Here is a 21,054-nt window from a genome sequence, read left to right as displayed (position 1 = left end):
CATGGTGAACCATGCACTAGCTCTTAAAGCTTCCAAGCAGAAGCAAAACATAACTTCTGCTCACATTTCATTGGCCAAAGCAAGTCATATGGTCACATCTGAGTTCAACAGGGAGCATCTGTATCAGGGGCCAGCAGCCTTCTTCTGCAGGGGGCCAGATAGTCAGTATTTTAGGATCTATAAGGATCTGTAACAACTACTTACCTCTGCCTTCAAAGCACAAAAGCAACCGTAGACAATACACTGTCCAAAAATGTAAAAATCACTCTTAGCTCGTGAGCCATTCAAAAACAGGCAGCAGGCCAGATCTGGCCCTCAGGCCGTAGTTTGCCAGCCCCTGGTGTATATCATCTTCCTACGGGGAGAAGCTTTTCAGGAAGGGACCCCAAATATGGGTAAAGAGTAATGCAGTCTACATGCTATGTGTATAGAAAAGAGAAGGAGAGACAGAGACAGAGGGAGAGAGAATGGACCCTTTTATTGTACACTGTGTTTTACACACTATACTGTGATACAGCTTGCCTTTGTTCCTTAATACTATTTTTCTGGATGATTCTTTCATGTCAGGAGTTCTAGCATTACTCCATTTTTTTAATGGCTGCCTCGTTTTCTCGGGTATGGATGTACTACAGTGATTTCTTTGTTTGGTTTGGTTTGGCTGCGTTGGGTCTTCATTGCTGCACGTGGGCTTTCTCTAGTTGCAGAGAGCGGGGGCTACTCTTCAATGCAGTGTGTGGGCTTCTCATTACGGGGGCTTCTCTTGTTGCAGAGCCCGGGCTCTAGGCGCATGGGCTTCAGTAGTTGTGGCGCATGGGCTCAGTAGTTGTGGCCCGCAGGCTCAGTAGTTGTGGCACATGGGCTTAGTTGCTCTGCAACATGTGGGATCTTCCTGGACCAGGGATCGAACCTGGGTCCCCTACATTGGCAGGCGGATTCTCAGCCACTGCACCACCAGGGAAGTCCCCTACGGTGGGTTTTGTTTATATGTTTGTTTTCGTAGTTAATCCTCTCTTGTTAGATAAAAGTGTTTTTTTAAATAGCCGGAGGAGGAGGGCTATAGCCATAGAGCGATTGTTGTAAGGAGAGAACCAACATCCCAGCTCTCCCAGTAGTTTATACATAGTTTATACTGCTTTCCCTGAAATCTCTCAGGCCTCCCTGGAAACACACATTCTCCAAGAGGCTCTCCTTTCCTACAGCCATTTCTGGTTCTTGCAACACTGAACAGTTGCCATTCCAGGGGCATATTTGTGGGGGGAGATTTAAACACTGACGAGGGTAAATAGAAATGATGAAAAAGTAGAAGTGAAATCTCAGAAGCTGTGCAACATTATCACCCTGATCCCACCCGGAGACACATCTTAGGCCGTGTGCTAGGCGCGTAGATGAGGACAGACCGGATCCGCCATTCAGGGGTGGGCCGGGAGGAGAGGAGGCTGAGACGACAGTGACTCCACTTACTTGCGCTTTTCTCTGCTTCTTCCTAACAGGACACCACGGCGTCCGTGCGCATCGGCCTCATGATGGAAGAAATGATCTTCAACCTCGCAGATACACATCTGTTCTTCAACGACCTGGAGGTTTGGAATTGCTTGATTGCTCATTTCATTCCATAGTTGCTGTATTTAATCACCTGCATCTGGTTTGGGGGCAGAGACACTGCCTTTTCTTTTTCCTTTTTCGTTTGGAGGCTAGAAACTTTTGCTCACAACCCCCAAGAAGGCACAAAACTGTGGCCAGCCATGGCTTATTGGAAACACACTTGACCGGATTCTCTCCCCACCTTCCCTCTCTACGGTTAATGGGCTTTTCTCTCTGCTCTAGCAGTGATGTCCACTGGCAGTTTTACTAATCCAATCAAGGCTGCGTAGTTTCTTCCTCCTGAAATTTGCTATTTAATAAAGTTTATTAAGGCAAATTAGTACAGATCCTCCTGGGTCAGGAATAATTAGCAGTGGGCCAGGATGGAAGCTTTTAAAAACAATTTACATTCTCCTGAAAACATGTTTTACAAAGAGAGAGAGAGAGTGAGCAGTGGGGCCGCGCGGATTTAAAGTATCTGCTCCTGTGCCCCTAAGCAAGTAGCAAGGGATATAGGAAAAAGGAGAGCAGCTTCAGAAATAAATTTAATTCGTTTGTTTATACCCAGCCTGTGTCAGAAAGATTGGGGAAGAATTTCAAATAGAAAACATATTTAAAGTAGAGCTACTAAAGCAAAGGCAAAGGAATTGAAAGCCATGTAATGAGTAAGGGTGAGGCATTGTACCAGAAAAAATCTGGCTCAGGCTACCTACAGCAGTTGAGTCTCTCTGAGCTTCCTGGTAGACAAAGCAAGGAGGGAAATGCAGTGCACTACTTACCCCTAATGAAAGAGCAAGCAGCTTTCTTTCTCCAAGGTGAGGAAAGTTTTTTTGGTTGATAAGAGGATTAATGTGGGAATCTTCTAGCTTTGTAAATTATATTCTCGTTATTGGTTTAACAGATTGAAAAATAAAGGCAACCTAAAATAAAACTGCATGTAAAAGAACAATTCTATTTATCCTAGTAGGAATATTTTTTTCTTAGAATCTGGAAAATCCCTGGGTACTCAACTGTGAAGTAGTAATATGAAGGCTATAAATTCCAAATCTGTCCTGGCCAACTGAGAGCATTACTCATTTATCGTCAGGAAAGGATACAGAGTTTCCTTCCCAGTCTGCAGTCCTAGAGTCCAGAAAGGGAAATCCTTGCTGAAATGATCGATCTTGTGTTCCGTCCAGTCTCGGCAAGCCGTTTGGGCCTCAGTCCTCCCATCTATGAAATGAGATTGATGCTCTCTGCCCAACATCTTTTTCAAAGAGAGGATTGAGATAGAAACTTGCTGAGGAAGGGGACTTCCCTGGTGGTCCAGTGGGTAAGACTCCATGCTCCCAATGCAGGGGGCCAGGGTTCAATCCCTAGTCAGGGAACTAGATCCTGCACGCATGCGGCAACCAAGAGTCTGCGTGCCGCAACTAAGGCCCAGCACAGCCTAAATAAATAACTAAATTAAAAAAAAAAAAAAACTTGCTGAGAAAGAAAGAGAGCTTTGGAGTAGTGGAGAATGCCAGTAGCATCGAGGCCCAAAACTATCTCTTTAGCCAAAAGCAATGTGCAAGCTCCCTTTACAAAGTCCTCTTATGTCTTGGGGGGAAAAAAAGAGAGAGAGAGAACTTAAAATTAAATTTTTAAATTAAAAAAAAAACATGGCAATTGAATTCAGCAAGTATTATGGAGCCTAATGTAGTAAAGACTCAGCTGATTGCACATAGCAAAACCCAACTTGCTTTAGCAAAAAATGGAAATTATTGGCCCTTGTAGCTGAAAAGTCCAGGGTAGATGTAGTTTTTCCCTGTCTCCTGCTTAGAATGTCACTTTTGTGAGAGGAGGGACCATGTCTGTCTGATTCACCCTGAATCCCCAGGGACCAGGCAGTAAACAACCAAACAAATCCATAAACAAGCATGCTTGTGGTAGTGAAAAGGACGTGAAGAAAATAAAACAATCAGATGTGATAGTGAGTGTTGGGGGTGAGGGAGTAGGGTAGGGGAACAGCATTCTCGAGGGGGTCAGGGAAGCCATCTCGAGGACGTGGCACTTGAGCCAAGGCCTGAATGATGACAGGAGCCAGCCAGGTGGAGACCAAGGGAGGTGGGATTAGCAGGTGCAAAGGCCCTGAGGTGAGAACTAGTGTGATGTCATCAAGGATCGGCAAGAAGGACAGGTGAGTGCAGTGAGTGAAAGCAAGGGGGCGGCTGGGAGGGATGAGTCTGGAGAGGGAGGCATGAGCCAGACACGAGCCATAGACATCAGAGTTGGACAACCATGGGGCGAGGGAGCATGAAACGGGAAGAGCCACGTGACCTGATTTATGTTTTAAAATGACCACTCTGGCTGCTGCATGGAGATAGGCAGTAGGACGGGAAAGGTAGAGACAGGGGGACCAGCAAAGAGATACTTCCAAGCAAAAGACGAAAAATGGGTTGGATCAAGATGGGAAGAAGACGTGGGCCCCGGGAGAATGGCAGGAAAGCTGAGAGGCCTTGCTGACGGGTTGGATGTGGGGGGTGAGAGGAGAGAGGAGTCAAGAGGGGCTCCTGGGCTTGGCCTGACCTGAGTGATGGTGCTGTTCTCTGTGATGGGCAGCACAGGGAAGATGGGAGAATCCATCCTTCTGTTGTGGGCACATGAGGTCGGAGATGTCTGGGACACCCCAGTGAAACACCAAATCGACAGGCAGATACACGAGTCTGAAGCGCTCACACAGTGAAGGTGGTAGACACATAGTAAGCCCTTTGTCCATCTTGCTTGAACCTGAGGCTCAGAGCCAGGTATTTTTTGGACTGCTGTGTGTTCTAGCCCATGTCTTCAGAACCTTGCCCCATCTGCTGTTCCTCGCTGACCCCAAAGTCAAAGTCGCACCTCTTGGAAAAGGATCTTAATTACCAGCTGGAGCTACTCAGTAAAAACAAGCCAGTTTGTTTTTACTCTCTACATTTTTTTCCAAAATGTCCGCAGTGCCAGAAGCCCCGAGGGCACCTCAGCAGAATTGAAACCGTGTTATACGACGCAGAAGTTAAGACACAAGTGAAACCATATTGCTTGCTGGTGCAGGGAGCCCCCGTCAAAATCTGAAGGGCAGCCCGGGGAGCTCCCCAGGGAGGCCCTTCGGGGCTGGAGCCTGGCTCCTTCATGGATGGTCAGATGCTGCGGTTTAGGGAGCGAAGTCAGACCCCTTTCTGCTCTGAGCCTGCAGTGCCATCTCTAAATAAGGAGATCAGCGCCCACGAGCAGCAGCGATTTATGGAGAGTTTAGCATTCACCAGGCCCTGCTCTAAGTGCTGTGGATTCAGTGGCAAAAAAACAAAAACCGAAAAAACAACACAGCAAGATTCCCCCACCCTGGAGGCATTGACCTTCCAGTTGGGGAAGCAGACCATAAACAACTGAATATAAAATGTCAGATAAAGTGCTCCAAAGAGAGACCAGCAGAGCCGGAGGAGATGGTCCCAGGGACTATTTTACTTGGTATAACCAGGTAAGGCTTCTGTGACATTGGAGCAGAGACCTGAAGGAGGTAAGGGCGAGGACCATGTGGGCATCTAGGCAGAGAGTGTGCCAGACAGAGAAAACAGCAGTGCAGAGCCCCTGGGGCGTGGTCAGAGTTGGCAAGTTCCAGGAACAGGAAGGATTGCCCAGTGCAGCTAGAGCAAAAGAGCAGGAAGGACTGTGGAGGGCAGTTTGGGGGAGGGGAGACAGATCACTTGGGGCCTCTGGGCCATCATAAGGCTCTGGGTAACATTCTAACAGTGACCAGAAGCTATTGGAGGATTTAGAGCAGGGAAGCAACATGACCTGACTCGCCGTTCAGAGGCTCCCTCTGGCTGCTGGGTGGAGAACAGACCAAAGGGGGCAATGGTGGAAGCAGGTGTTTGCATTAGATCGGTTCCCGGACTGAAAGGTGAAAGTGCTCATGGGGCGGGGATTCCATGAGGACGACTGGTCAGAGACAAAGTAGGTGCCTAGTTCAGCTGTATCTCAGGACTTTAGGGATGCATGTCCAGAGTTTAGGGCAAGTGTCTGCTAATCAGTTCAGTCTGCCTTTGAGTCCTGGCTCCACCATCTCCTGGCTGTGTGACCTATGCAAGTCACTCCACCTCCTTGAACCTCAGTTTCCTCATCTGTTAAATGGGTAGAAGAAAAGCCCCTAACTTCCAGGGTCATCAGGATGATGGGAGATACACGGAAGCAGTCAGCAGAGAGCCTGGCACACGGTACATGCCCAAGAGATGGGCCTCCCCACCAGAGGGCTGCATGTGCCACTGGGACTGTGGAAGGGGGGTTTACATGGTACAGGGGCAAATTGTTTAATTTAAATCATTACATGTTTATTGTATGATGAGCTAGAAAAGGTAACTAGGTTGCCCAATCCCCGATTTTATCATAATTCAGTAACAATACATGTAATGCAGAGATAGGGCAAAGATTATGACAGTGGTGAACAACCTGGCCCTAAATGACAGCCAGATGCTGGAGTTTGGGCATAAATATTGACAATTACCCAGCCAACTTGCCTTTGTGCGAGAGCTACTTCTTTTGCAGTAAAATCCAGGGCAGAGGACCCTCATCTGAAATGTCAGCTGGGTTGTGGAGCAAGGGTGGAGGTTTGATTGAAATTCACACACCTGCCGCTTGGGAGCTCATGAAAGCATCCTCGGGCTCACTGAACTGCGCATGTGCCACTGCCCAAGCCAGGCCGGACCCGGCTGAGTGGAGGTGCCCGGGAGCACAGTCCTCTTGGGTTTGATTTCGGGGCTCAGTGTGCAGCGGGGGAGGCGATGCCATCCGTCCTCGTGGCCCCTGCGTGAAGAGGTGAGTGGGGGAAAGCAGGGCAGATTCAGGCGAGGAACAGCCCCGTCCTCGCTTTCCCGTCTTCCCTCGTTCTCAGAGAGCGGGCTCTCCATGTCTGCAACCTCATTATCGTCAAGTGGGGGAGGGTGAGTTTGGAAATGGGAGGGAAGTGTGGGTTATCACACGAAGGGGAAGAACTGTTGGCTCCTAGCAGTCGGGGCCAGGGATGCCACATAACCCAGTACTTTGTACAGCCTTGTACAACGAGGAATGATTCCACGCAAAATGCCGGGGGCACCCCGTTGAGAAACACTGCACCAAGCCCTTGAGAGGAGTCAATCAGCTGCACCGTATTTATGGATCCCCTAGCGTACAGCACAATCCAGGCTTCATGTAACTTGCTTTTACTTGAAACAAAATTTTTTTGTTGTTAAACTTACAGTTTTTCTCTTATTACTGTTTTAGGGGGAAAATGACTAACACATTATGCCAGTGATTTCATAGGTGATATTGCTTAGGATGAAACTAAGGTTTTATTTTTTGTTTGTTTGTTTGTTTTATTGAAGTATAGTTGATTCACAATGTTGTGTTAGTTTCTGGCGTACAGCAAAGTGATTCGGTTATACAGATATATTTTTTCATATTCTTTTCCATTATGGTTTATTACAGGATATTGAATATAGTTCCCTGTGCTATACATAAATCCTTGTTGTTTAATTTATATATAGTGGTGTGTATCTGTTAATCCCAAACTCCTAATTTATCCCCCCGTTTCCCCTTTGGTGACTATATGTTTGTTTTCTATCAATATGTCTGTGAGTCTGTTTTTCTTTTGTCAGTAAGTTCATTTGTGTCATATTTTAGATTCCACGTATAAGTGATATCATATGGTATTTGTCTTTCTGTGTCTGACTTACTTCACTTAGTGTGATCATCTCTAGGTCCACCCATGTTGCTGCACCATGGCATTATTTCATTCTTTTTTATGGCTGAGTAGTATTCCATTGTATATACGTACCACATCTTCTTTATCCATTCATCTGTTGATGGACACTTAGGTTGCTTCCATGTCTTGGCTGTTGTAAATAGTGCTGCAGTGAACATTGGGGTGCATGTGTCTTTTCAAATTAAGAGTTTTCTCCGATATATGCTCAGGAGTGGGATTGCTGGATCATATGGCAACTCAATTTTTAGTTTTTTAAGGAACCTCCATACTGTTCTCCATCGTGGCTGCACCAATTTACATTCCCACCAACAGCGTAGGAGGGTTCCCTTTTCTCCACACCCTCTCCACCATTTGTTATTTGTAGTCTCTTTAATGATGGCCACTCTGACCAGTGTGAGGTGATACCTCACTGTAGTTTATGTTTCCCTAATAATTAGAAGCTACGGTTTTAAACGTTTAAAAAGGAAAGTTGATTGAAAGGGGTATGATAGGGTGCATCACAAATAGTAGTGGTGAACATTGTTTGAGAAATTGTCTCAGTGATATCAATTATGTTTCAGTAATTTAAATCTCTGTGTGATAGAAAATGTATCTCTTACGGAAGGTCACAGTCAAAACCACTTGAAAGCCAATGCTCTAGAGCCCTCGGGATGTCTGTGTTCTACTCTGCACTGTCCAGTACAGTAACCACTGGCCACATGTGGTTATTGAGCACTTGAAATATGGCTAGTGCGACCGAGGCACTGAATTTTTAATTGTGTTTAATTTTAAATAATTTTAATGTAATTAGCCACATGTGGCTGGTGGCTATCATATTGGACAGAACATTTACCTCATTGTACTCATTGTAGAAAGTTCTATGAGACAGTAAAGCTCTGGAACCCTAAATTTGTAAGACATGACCTACATTTTCAGTTAGGATGGTGATGATGATAATAATAATAATAATAATAATAGTAACAGTAATCACAGCTGACATTTACTGAATACTTACTAGGTACCAGGCACTGTTCTGTGCAGTTTACATGTATTAACTTGTTTAATCTTCACTATTATTATCCCTATTGTCTCAGTCTGCTCAGGCTCCCATAACAAAACATCACAGACTGTATGGCTTAACACAACAGAAATTAATTTTCTTACCATTCTAGAGGCTAGAAGTCCCAGATTAAGGGGCTGGCAAATGTGGTTTCTGGTGCGAGCTCTCTTCCTGGCTTGTAGAGGCCACCTTCTCACTATGTCTCCACATGGCCTTTCCTCAGTGTGTGTACAAGGAGAGGGAGAGAGAAAGGGAGAGAAAAAGCATGTGCTAGCCAGCTCTGCTGTTTCTTTTTATTAGGACACTAATCCTATCAGATCAGGGCACCACCCTTATGACCTCACATAACCTTAATTACTTCCTTAGAGGCCCCCTCTCCAAATACAGCCACCTGAGTGTTTGTGCTTCCACATATGAATTTGGGGAGGACACAAACACTCAGTCCATAACACCCATTTTACATATGAAGAAACTGAGGCACAGAGAGGTTAAGCAAACAGCCCAAAGTCACACAGTGGGCAGTGGCAGTATTCAGACCCAGGCAGCCTGGCTCCAGGGCCCTTGCACTTATCCACTGTGCTGTGCTGCCTCCCCCAGGAGAACGATTGCCATCTGGCTGAGAAAGAAGATTCCCAACAGGAAATCTAGACTCTACAGTGCTGTAGACAGTGGGTTCAAAGGGAAAAGGAGAGCAGGGAGGATTGGTGCAGCCAGGAAGCCTGGAGGAAGATGAGCAAGGTCTGACAGCAAGAGGAGGAGAAATTCCCAGTGTAAACGGAGAAGACAAAGATGAAAAACTCCATGAATTATCATGTCATCTTCACATCGTATATGCAAAACAAAAGTCACACAAATAACAGCAACCTAAACCACACTAAACTACTACGGCACCTTCTCTTCCCCCCTGCAAGGGGAACAAAGCAATAAACAAAGGATCTGAATGCATTTCTAGAAAGAAGGATGTGGACTGAGGTTGGAGCCGAGTGGGGGGCACAGGTGAGAATAATAAACCCAATCACAGCGACAGCTGACATGTCCTGAGAGCTCACTGTGTGCCAGGCAGTGCCCGAAGGGCTCACCTGCATGCCTTCATTTAACCTTTCCAACAGTCACAGAAGGTAGATACTGTTACGTATCCCCATTTCAGAGATGGGAAAACTGAGGCACGGAGAGGTTAACTTGCCCAGGGCTGACACGTATTGAGCTCTTCCCCTGTGCCAAGCATCACACGTGTATTTTCTCACTGAAATCTCACAAGTATCTCCCTGGAAAGGGAGATTTTTTTTTTTTTTAATCTCTATTTTACATATGAAGAATGAAGCCCAGGGAGGTCATTTTTCAGGGGTCACAGAGCTAGTAAGAGTAGAGTGGAGATCTGATCCCAGGCCAAGCTGACTTCTAGGCTGGGACGTTTATCTTTCACAGAAGATACAATTTTTTTTTTATTTATTTATTTTTCTCTGTGTAGGGTCTTAGTTGCTGTGCGCGGGCTTTCTCTAGTTGCCCCGAGCCGGGGCTACTCTTCGTTGCAGTGTGCAGGCTTCTCATTGCGGTGGCTTCTCTTGTTGTGGAGCATGGGTTCTAGGCGCACAGGTGCTGTAGTTGTGGCTTGCGGGCTCTAGAGCGCAGGCTCAGTAGTTGTGGCACATGGGCTTAGTTGCTCCGCGGCATGTGGGATCCTCCCAGACCAGGGATGGAACCCGTGTCCCCTGCATTGGCAGGTGGATTCTTAACCTCTGCGCCACCAGGGAAGTCCCAAAGATACAGTTTTGAGATGAACAGTGAATTGGAGAAGGAATACGGGTCCACAGAGTGGATGGAAGAAAAGAGTCCTTCATAAGAAACAAGATCAACCTAAAGGTTTTGACAGAAGGTATCCCTGGCCCGAATCAGGCGTGGCCAGGCTGGAGGGTGGGCTGGAGGGGGAGCGTTTCAAGATGCTGCCAGAGCTTTGGGAAGGATCATGCTGGAGGGTCTCAGAAGTGGCTGGAATCTGGGCAGGCCATGGCTGCCTGCCTGACACCTGGGCCTGATTGCTAAACGTCTGATTTACGGTTCTGCAGGAGCTGTCAGGGAGAATAATATTTCACCGTGTCAGCGCTGAGCTGCTCTCCAAGACGTCCTGCCCAACTGACCATTAATGCAACACAGGCCACAGCCTGTTTAGTGCTCTTCAGATAAGTTAAACACTTAAACAACACGAGAAAGACAGCCCAGGTTTCCCTCCCAGGGAGCAGGCCCCTCTCTGGCTAGTCTAGAGGCAGCATTAAGCACTCTCACTTTTAAAATATACCTGCCTTGAAGGAGAAGGAGTGGGCAGGGAGTCCATCTGGGCTTGGATGAGAGTCATTTTTCTAAAGCAAATTTGTCAACAATTTCCTTTCTGCATTCGTGTCTCCAGGCGGCCAAGGACAAAACGTAATGGGATCAGACCACAGCAGAGCAGGTTGGGAAAACCCCGGCTGTCACCAGCATAAGCAGAACGGATTTTGATGGGTATTTGTCACCGGGCTTACTGTTCAGAAACAAGCAATGACGAGAATACTAAGGATCAAAACCTGTGGGGTGCAGGCAAAGGCTGATCCAGACAGCCTTAAATTAGAAAACCAGGAAAATTAATAAGAACTGGTAACTGAAAAGATCATTAAGGTAGAAAGCCTTTGGCAAACATGAACAAGAAAAAAAAGAGGGAGAAGAAGAGATCAGTAACCAACATCCAGGATGAAAGGGTGGACATTATTGTAGGTTCAGGGGAGATTCTTTTTTTTTTTTTAATTATGAGAATACGATGAGCAATATTGTTCCAATGAACCTGAAAACCTGGATGAAGTTGACCCTTTTCAGAAAGATGTAAATTATCAAAATTAACCCAAGGGGAAAATTTTTAAATAAATAAACCAGTGACCATGAGAAATTGAAATCGTAGTTAAAGGTGTACAGCTCTGGGCTTCCCTGGTGGCGCAGTGGTTGAGAATCTGCCTGCCAATGCAGGGGACACGGGTTCGAGCCCTGGTCTGGGAAGATGCCACATGCCACGGAGCAACTAGGCCCGTGAGCCACAACTACTGAGCCTGCACGTCTGGAGTCTTTGCTCCTCAACAAGAGAGGCCGCGATAGTGAGAGGCCCACGCACCGCGATGAAGAGGGGACCCTGCTTGCCGCAACTAGAGAAAGTCCTCGCACAGGAACGAAGACCCAACACAGCCAAAAATAATAAATAAATAAATAAATTTAAAAAAAAAAAAAAAAAGGTGTACAGCTCTAACAAAGGCACCAGGTCCAGCTCGTTTTAAACGAGAGTTCCACCAAACATTCAAGGAAAGGACAAATAAATCCCATCCTGCACAAACTGCAGAGCAAAGAAAAGGTGGGATGCTCTCTCATGCATTTCAGGAGACTAATGTTACCTTGAAACTAAATCTGGACTTTGAGCACATGACAAAAGGATAAATCACTGTCATCACTGATGAAAGATGGGACGCTCCTGCAATCCCACAGATACCTTCACCCAGGCCCTGTGACCCTTTATGTAAGTTCCACTTGGCCCTGTCTGAGCTTCAGTTTCCACACTGGTGAAAGGAGTGGTTTGGACTATAATCGGTATCATTTATTAGGCCAGCCACATGCCTCGTTACACACCTGCAAGTGGATGCATTACCCATATTTCATAATTTTTTAAAAATCCAGGACTTCCCTGGTGGCACGGTGGTTAAGACTCCACGCTCCCAATGCAGGGGGCCTGGGTTCGATCCCTGGCCAGGGAACTAGATCCCATGTGCATGCCGCAACTAAGGAGCCAGCAAGCCACAACTAAGGAGCCCGTGAGCCACAACTAAGGAGACTGCCACAACTAAGGAGCCTGCCTGCTGCAACTAAGACCTGGCACAACCAAATAAATAAATAAATAGATATTTTTTTTAAATCCTGGAGACCTTGGTCTGTTGCCCAGGAGGGCCCAGAAGTAATGACACTCCTGTAGCAACTAGCACACCCAGCATCCAGATCCTGGCTTCAAAACACCATTTTCCAGTGAAAGGAACCAGGGCTCCTTGGAGAAGTGACTGATTCTAGGGCTGGGACAGAGAAGTTACATGATAAACATGGAGCATCTTACTGTACCAAAAACTAAAGAAGTGCTCAAAAAACCCCATGATGATGGGGTATGTCAAAGGGACACAAGTGCTGACTGGAAGGGTTCCCAGTGGCCAGAGCTGGAACACTTTGAGTACTAAAACAAATAACATAGTATTCAACCCAAAATATAAAATAAGTACCCATGAGTCCATACTGACACAGATAAATGATTGAATAAATAAGTGGGGGAGAACAGACAAATCTCCCATACAGAAAAATTCAAAATAATTTATGTAGATACTCTACCCTTTACTGTGAGCTTTGCATAGTTTCTTCCTTCCAAAGAGTATACTATGGAAAGGTGGGGGGAGTGTAACTTTATAGTGGAGAAGCCTGAGGAACACTACCTGAGCCAGGTGATCAAGGTCAACATCAACAGTGATGTCATGTTGATAGTATGTACCCCTGATGTGATGTGATGTGATGAGAGTGGCACTTTTACCTCTGTGATCTTCCTCACCAAAACCCATAACTCCAGTCTAACCATGAGAAAAACATCAGACAAATCCCAGTTGAGACATTCTGCAAAATACACTCCTTTAAACTCACTAAAACCAAGGGAAGTCTGAGAAACTATCACAACCCAGAAGAACCTAAAGAGACAAGATGACAAAACTTAATGTGGGCCCAGGACCCCAGATGGGATCCTGGAAGAGAAAAAGGATGACAGTAGAAAAACTGAATAAAGAATTGACATTAGTTAATAATAATATAGTGATATTTATTAGTTGTGACAAATATACTATTTGAATATAAGATGTTAACAATAAAAGAAACTGGGTGTGGGATATATGGGAACACTCTACTGTATTCACAATTTTTCTGTAAATCTAAAACTATTCTAAAATTAAAAGTTTATCACAGGGACTTCCCTGGTGGCACAGTGGTTAAGAATCCACCTGCCAATGCAGGGGACACGGGTTTGATCTCTGGTCCGGGAAGATGCCACAGAACAACTAAGCCCATGCGCCACAACTACTGAGCCTGCGCTCTAGAGCCCGTGAGCCACAACTACTGAGCCCATGCACCACAACTACTGAAGCCCATGCGCCTAGAGCGCATGCTCCGCAACAAGAGAAGCCACCGCAGTGAGAAGTCCGCGCACCACAATGAAGAGTAGCCCCCGCTCGCTGCAACGAGAGAAAGCCCGCCCGCAGCAATGAAGACCCGATGCAGCCAAAAAAACAAAATAGTTTATTACAAAAAAAAACCTGAAGACTCACAGGTGTCTAGTAACTTTCCCAAGATCACACACCTAGGGAACAGCAGGGCTGACACTGGAGCCCAGGGATGGGCATTTGAAGGCCAACTACAACATCAAGGACGTGTGAAACTGAATGTCTCTACCCTAGTTCGCTTCCGCCCCGCTTCCTGAGATGCATTAATGTGTAGCATCCTGACGTGTCTTTGGAATTTGGACTGAAGACTGCAACGTCCTGCTTTGCTTCTAAATTGCTTCATCAGCAGAGCTGACCATCCGTGAACCTCTTTCGGTGGTGAACTCAGTTCAGTTTGGGCCTATGGAATTCAGAATAGTAATACTAGTGATAATTAAGGCAAACGTGTATGTGGCATTTTCTGTGGGCGAGGGACTTTTCAAAATGCTTTACCTGTATTGATTCATTCAATCCTTACAAAACCCTATGTGGGCAGTACCGTTCTATAGCTCAATTACAGACAAGGAAGTTGAGAGTCACAAAGATTAGTATCTTGTCCAAGTCCATTCTGTTAGTAAGCAGAGTCAGAATTTGACCCAGATCCCAGAGTCTGTGCTCTTAACTGCTGTACTCTCTGACCTTGCAAAAACCAGTTTAAAAAAAAAAAAAAAAAGGCACTACCTTTAGGGTTTCCCAGTTTAGCAGATGAAAGAAGAAATCGGCCATTATATCAGGCCTAGATTAACCCTACAGGCCCCACAAAGTGTGGAAGCACAGAAACATTTGTCCTGACATGGCGTAGAGTTGGGGCAGTTTTTACAAAGGCAGTGACATCAACAAACCTTCGCAGGCTTTTGATAGATGGAAAGAGAAGGGAAAAGCATTCAAAACAGAAGGAACAGCAAATGCAAAGGCCCTGGGGCAAGAGCATGAGGGTTGTCGAAGGACTAGCAGGGCCTGCTGTGTCTGCAGTGCAGTGAGAGGGGTGGGAGATGGTGGGGGGAGAGTGATGAGTGGGAGGGTGGGCAGACAAGTGGGGCCCAAGTCATGGTGAGGACTGTGCTTTCACCTGGAGGGAGGTGGGAGCCATTATGGGGTTCTGAGCAGGGGAGGGACAGGATCTGACTTAGGATTTAACAGGATCCCTCTGGCTGCTGGATGGAGACTAGGCTGGAAAGATGGGGGGTAGACAAGGGTAGAAGCAGGGAGAGTGAGGAGGTGACTATAATAGTCTGAGTCAGGGGTCAGTTAACTTTTTCTGTAAGGAGCCAGAGAGTAAACATTTTAAGCTCTGCGGCTCAGGCTGTCTCTGTCTCAACTACTCAGTTCTCCCGTTGTAGGACAAAATCAGCCCTAGACAGTATGTAAATGAATGAGCATGGCTGTGTTCCAATAAAACTTTATTTACACAAACAACGGGCAGGCCAGATTTAGCCCCCGGGTCATAGTTTGCCACCCTCTGGTGTAGGTGGCAGGTAATGATGGCTTGGACCATGGTGGGAGCATCAGGGGAGCCTCTCTTTTCCGGGGACATAAGAAGTACCTTGAGGACAAGAGTCAGGTTAATCCCGAAACCTCCCCTCTCTTGACCCAAGCATCCTCTGATGCTGTACCGGGCCCACAGGAGGCATTTGTATAAATTAGTCTTAGGATGAATGGGTCTTTGCAAGCACAGGCTCTGGAGGCAGACAGCCTCCTGGCCTCCTCCTCACCCTCACTGTATGGCCTCGGAAGTTTTCTGGGGTAACAAAGTACCCAGACTGGGTGACTTATTAAACAACAGAAACTTCCTGTCCTGCAGGTCTTGAGACCAGAAGTTCAAGATCAAAGTGTCAGCAGGGTTGGCTCCTTCTGAGGGCTCTGAGGGAGAATCTGCTCCTTGCCCCTCTCTCCTAGCTTCTCCAAGACATTCCTTGGCTTGTAGACCTATCACTCCACCTCTGCCCTCACGGTCACATGATGTTCTCCCTGTGTGCATATCTGTCTCTGTGTCCAGATTTCCCTTTTTTATCAGGACATCAGTCATGTTGGATTAAGGCCCACCCTCATGACCCCATCTTAACTTGATCATCAGTGAAGACCCTCTTTCCAAATAAGGTCACATTCCCAGGTACTGGGGTTAGGACTAGCAACGTCTTTTGAGGGGACACAATTCAGCTCATAACAGACCCGTTCCTGTACTTCTCTCACCTCATTTTCTCCTGTATAAGATGAATGACAGTAGTATCCCCGTTAATCTATGTGAAGTGCTGAGCACAGACCCCGGCATACTGGGAGCCAGTCAGAGGCTATATATTGCTGGCCTCTGTCCTCCAGTGTGAGATCCTGCCTTCTCCTCTCCTCCCAGGGAGATACTTTATTTTTCAAAAGCAATATATGTCCATATTCTCCTTGTAAAGGAAGGAAGGAGGGAAGGAAGGAAACAGGGAGGGAGGGAGGGAGGAAGGAAGGAAGGAAAGGAAAGGAAAGAAAGCATTTCAGTAAGATTAAAGCCTCCTTTGACCACTAACCCAGCGCCAGTGCCTCCCCAGATGGAATTACTGCTCCCAGTCAGATGTGTAAGCATCCAGATCTTTCTATTTCCATTTACGTATATGGATACATTCATATGTAACACCTTGTTTTGTTTTTAATTGGTTTTTATAAATAGCGACATGTGTGATACTGGATGTCTCATTCTCCAGTCTGCTGCTTTTTGCACTGTAGGATGTCTTGGAAACATTTCCATGTGCCAACATAACTATCTCCCTCTTTCTTGTGAGCCGCCAGGTAGGACTCCCCTGAATGGATATACCACAGTCCACTCCACCATGATACAAGCGAGGGAACTGCAGGCGTTTGCAGTTTCTCACTGGGATGCTGGACATCCTTGCACGAGACTCTTTGCAGGTGTTTCTCTGGGTCAGGAAGTGTCAGTTCCTCAGCCCCACTGCGCCTCACCAATGGCAAGGCCACAGGAACCCATCCTCTGTCTTGGGCGGGTGGTCCCGCTCAGACCCGCCCCCCCGCCCATGATAGTCACACTCTGACTCCAGAGAGGCCAGAAGCACCCTGGGCCGTGAGAAGCTGGCATCCTTTGAGAGGCCTGCCCCACCCCGTGCAGCACGGTTGAGAGGCATGTGATGTTCTTCCCCCAGGGCCCAGCCCCATCTTCGTGTCCTCCGCATTGTCCCGCTCCCCTCGGTGCTGGCTCAGCGGGTAACTCAATCCAGGTCAGCTGGTGGGGTATGAGGTAGTGTCTAGCTGAGCGTCATGGTATTTTATTAAGCCCGAAATGTGATCGCTACTGTTGTCACACTTTAGCACCCCCGACAATCCCCTCGCAAATGAGAAAAACAGAGCCTCCCCACATACCTTTCCCCTGACATCAGGGAAAGCACAGGGAACCCTGCCCAGGGGCCTGAGCCCTGGTGACCCCCCAGAGCAGCTTTCAAGCTTGAGGGAAGGCCTGGGGGCCATGGGGAGGTGTTTTTCCAATGTCAGGCAAAGCAATGGACTGGGGGGAAATCTGCTATCAATTTTTCCTCGGTGCCTGGGTCTCCGAAGTCAACCCTGGCTTTTAAATACAGTTTTCATTAACCTGTTAGGATTGCTGGCCCTAGGATCCTTCCATGTATATGAGATTGCTCTGGATCAGAGGTTTCAAACTAGGATGCCCACAGGGGCCAAGTAACCAGGTAAGGTAGAGTGAGGAGAACCCAGTAGAGACTGCAGAGGAGTGGAGATGGATGTCAGGGCTAAGGATTCTCGGGATAGAAGAATGCAAGCCCTGCGTTGCCAGAGCATGTAAATTCTCAAAGTAGCTGAAAATCTAGAGAGACAGAGAAAGAGGGAGAACAAGAAGAGTGAGAAGGGAGGGAGGAAAGGGGGAGAGAGAGAGATGGCTATTGTTCCAAAAAATGTTTTAATGTTTTAAGCACATTTTGGGCTAAATGAGATATGTCTCCAGGCCAGCTTGCAAGCTCTTCCTTAATGAACCTATCAACACAGCAGAGAAATTGTCAACCTCGTTTCTTTATCACTCCAGAGCTGCACTGTCCAATAGAATGTTCTGCAGTGATGGAAAACGTGCACATCCAGTATGGTAGCCATTGGCTCCATTTGGCTATTGAGCACTTGAAATAGGCCTAAGGAACTGAATTTTCTATTCTGTTTAATTTTAATTAACTATAAAGAACCACATGTGGCTAACCTCTACTGTATTAGATAATGTGACTATCGACTCTTCCACTTGGGGCGTACCATCGTGCTCAACTATTTAGGAAAGGACACACCCTCTCAGGGAGGGGGATCAATTATACCACCAAGACATTAGAATCCTGGGTGCGTGGAAAGAAAGGAAATATGGAATACAGCAGAAAAGGTTTAGGTGTAAACCAGATGTCTGCTCACTCAAGGATGGTCACTCAGTGCCCCCCACCTAGTCTTTTTCCAGTACTATCCAAAGAGTTTCTCAGTTGGGGTCACCACTGAGCGTCCGCCATGTTCTTTGCCCTCTGCTCCAGGTACCATTTGCCCATGGCTGACCCCGAGGAAGCCTCTGGGCAGACCTCCCTGCTGTCAGACCTGTCAGAGCACACCGTTGCCCACGCCCGGGCGCTGTGCCAGGCCCACAGACACGTGAGGTGCCGTGCAGCAGGACCCTGAGTCCTACTTTGTCACTGCCACAGAGCTGTGGGCAAAGTGTGCCAGGGACTCTGGAAACAAACCTCTTTCCAATCCAGAGGATCCAGCAAACCGCCTTCCAGTCCAAAGCTCATTCAGGGGGGCCAGAGAGGGATCAGGGGCCACACCACCCCTTCTTCCAGGTTCCAACCTTGATCCCCACAAAGCAGCCCAGGCTGCCCCAAATGCCACTGTCCCCACCCCCTCTACCCCCGCATCTCTGTAACAACTAAGTTACCTCTGTATATCTTTAAAAAGTGAGGAGGGAAGGTGGTCCCATCATCCCCCAGCAAAACTCTTGTTCTCAAAGATAAACTCAAGCCTCTTCCTTGTGTAAAAAGAGATCTGCTCAAAATGTTGACAACACCATTTTTTTCCCAGCTTCTCTCCTCCCTTCAAGGGCCCAGAGATGTTACAACCAGTTTTTCTCTCAGAGGTCAAGCTCAAAGTTCCTCGTGCATCTCCTCTCTCTAGCAGTCTTTGCGAGGAGATATCTGCCCCCTGAAATTGTCTTGCAAACCAAAACGTGGATGTTTACAAATCTTAACACAATAATCAAAACTAACATTTATGTAGCCAGACCCTTCTCCTCTCGTCAACCTTGTGAAGCAGGTTCTGTTATTATCTCCATTTGCCAAACTGATCTCTGAGATTCGGGGTGGTTAAGTCACTTGCTCAAGTGGTTGGATCCAGGATCCAAACCCAGGCGATCTGATTCCAGAGCCTGAGCTCTAACCAGTACCATCGGGGGGCAGGCATAGTGTGCTCACGATTTTTGCCTTATGGACCGATCATCTGAATGGACTTTCTGATGGAGGTAGAGTTCACAGGCTTCCTTGGGGGCTGTTGCATCACTTGCCTCTTGGTTGCAAAATGGCAGAAATCCATCTCCACTCACTTAAATGGAAAAAAGTCCATGTATTCGTCTCCTACGGCTGCTGTACCAAATTACCACACACTTAGTGGCTTAAAACAACACAGTTCTGGAGATCAATGTCCAAAATCAATTTCACTGGGCTGAAGATGTTGGCAGAGCTGGTTTCTTCTGGAGGCTTTGAGGGGAGAATATGTTTCTTCGCCATTTTCGGCTTCTGGTGGCCGCCTGTATTTCTTGGCTTGCGGCCTCTGCCTTCATCTTCAAAGCACCTCACTCCAGTTCCCTTCTCCTCTCTGTCGTCAAACACCCCTCTGCCTCTTACTTACAAGGACCCTTGTAATTACATTTGGGGTCCACCTGGAAAATCCAGGATAATCTCCCCATCTCAAGATCTTTAACTTAATCACATCTGCAAAGTGCCTTTTTCTGTATACGTTTCCTGAGATTAGGACAGGGATGTTTTACGGGGGCTATCATTCAGCCTACCATAGTAGTCAGGGTGGCCTTGTCTCAGTTGCGGCTGGATCTAGAGGAGCAAACAATGTGATCGGGACCTCATCCCTCTCTCCAACTCCCAGACCTACTTTCCTCTAACAGCCCCAGGCTTAATCTCACCATCCAGCAGCTCTAGGGAAAGGAGAGCTCCTCTTTCCCAAAAGTTCCAGGGCTGGTTCTCATTGGTCCAGCTGAGGCCACACACTCATCTCTGAAGTAATCACTGTGGCCAGAGGGACCGTGGGTCTCTCTGATTGGTTGAGCCTGGGTCATGTGCCCACCTACATCATCCCCTCCCCTCAATCTTTTTTTTTTTTTTTTTTTTAATTTATTTACTTATGGCTGTGTTGGGTCTTCATTTCTGTGTGAGGGCTTTCTCTAGTTGCGGCAAGTGGGGGCCACTGGGGCCACTCTTCATCGCGATGCGCGGGCCTCTCATTATCGCGGCCTCTCTTGTTGCGGAGCACAGGCTCCAGACACATACGCTCAGTAGTTGTGGCTCACGGGCCTAGTTGCTCCGCGGCATGTGGGATCTTCCCAGACCAGGGCTCGAACCCGTGTCCCCTGCATTGGCAGGCAGATTCGCAACCACTGCGCCACCAGGGAAGCCCCCCCTCCCCTCAATCTTAACTCCCATGTGTTACGGTATTTCTCCAAAGAGAACTGAGAGATGTATGGGTGGTGGAAAGCAGCATGTTATTGGAGTCCATTGAACGGCGAACCCTTGGAATGGTGCCTGGCACATAGTAATGCTTGATAAATGATGGTCACAGATCATGGGACACAGAGGGGGACTTGGGCAGGGGGTACCTCCTGAAGCTAATGTTTCAAGAATACAATGTTCACTAAGCAGATGAAAGCAGAAGAGCGTTCCAAGCAGAGGAAACACTTTGAATAGTGAGAGGCTTCCACCGTATGGCCATGATAACCATAGGTCCTAGTGTACCTGGGGGCAGAGGGAGATAGGTCCTATTTTGTGCCTGTCCTCCTAATGGAAAGTTGATAGCAGCCCCCTTTACATTGCAAAACTATCTAGGTTTGCATGATAAATTATACGGTCACCACCACCCCTTATAGCCAAAGGCAAAAGAGGATGAGACTTAGCCCAAGGTCACCTGACCTTTAGTGGCAAAGTTTGGACTAGAATTCAGGACTCTGACTCCCAGTCCAGTGCTCCTTCGCCCCTCAGCTTATGAAACCAGCTCTTAAAGACTGCATCAGCTTCACCAGTCACGTTTCTCCCTTTTTCTCTTCTTGCCAAATTCTCTGTAGGACTGTGACCAGATCCACGTGGACGATGTCTCATCCGATGACAATGGGCAAGATTTAAGGTAGGAATTTGGGGAGTCAATCAAAAATGCCCCTTCTGATT

General features: G+C 47.1%; 1 protein-coding gene across 2 annotated transcripts in view; it reads left to right on the top strand.

The window, feature by feature from the left end:
• EYA2 (EYA transcriptional coactivator and phosphatase 2) overlaps positions 1 to 21,054 on the top strand; it is a 259,292-nt gene that overhangs the window by 220,031 nt on the left and 18,207 nt on the right. For both annotated transcript variants that reach the window (XM_036827587.1, XM_036827586.1), the window contains exons 10-11: positions 1,491 to 1,580; positions 20,955 to 21,013. In XM_036827587.1, the coding sequence (XP_036683482.1) occupies positions 1,491 to 1,580; positions 20,955 to 21,013 (149 nt within the window). The remainder of the gene's footprint in view (positions 1 to 1,490; positions 1,581 to 20,954; positions 21,014 to 21,054) is intronic.

Source organism: Balaenoptera musculus, chromosome 15 (assembly GCF_009873245.2).
Source record: "Balaenoptera musculus isolate JJ_BM4_2016_0621 chromosome 15, mBalMus1.pri.v3, whole genome shotgun sequence".
Classification (NCBI taxonomy): domain Eukaryota; kingdom Metazoa; phylum Chordata; class Mammalia; order Artiodactyla; family Balaenopteridae; genus Balaenoptera; species Balaenoptera musculus.
Note: the sequence above shows the minus strand (reverse complement) of the source record. Positions and strands in the feature narration are given on the sequence as shown.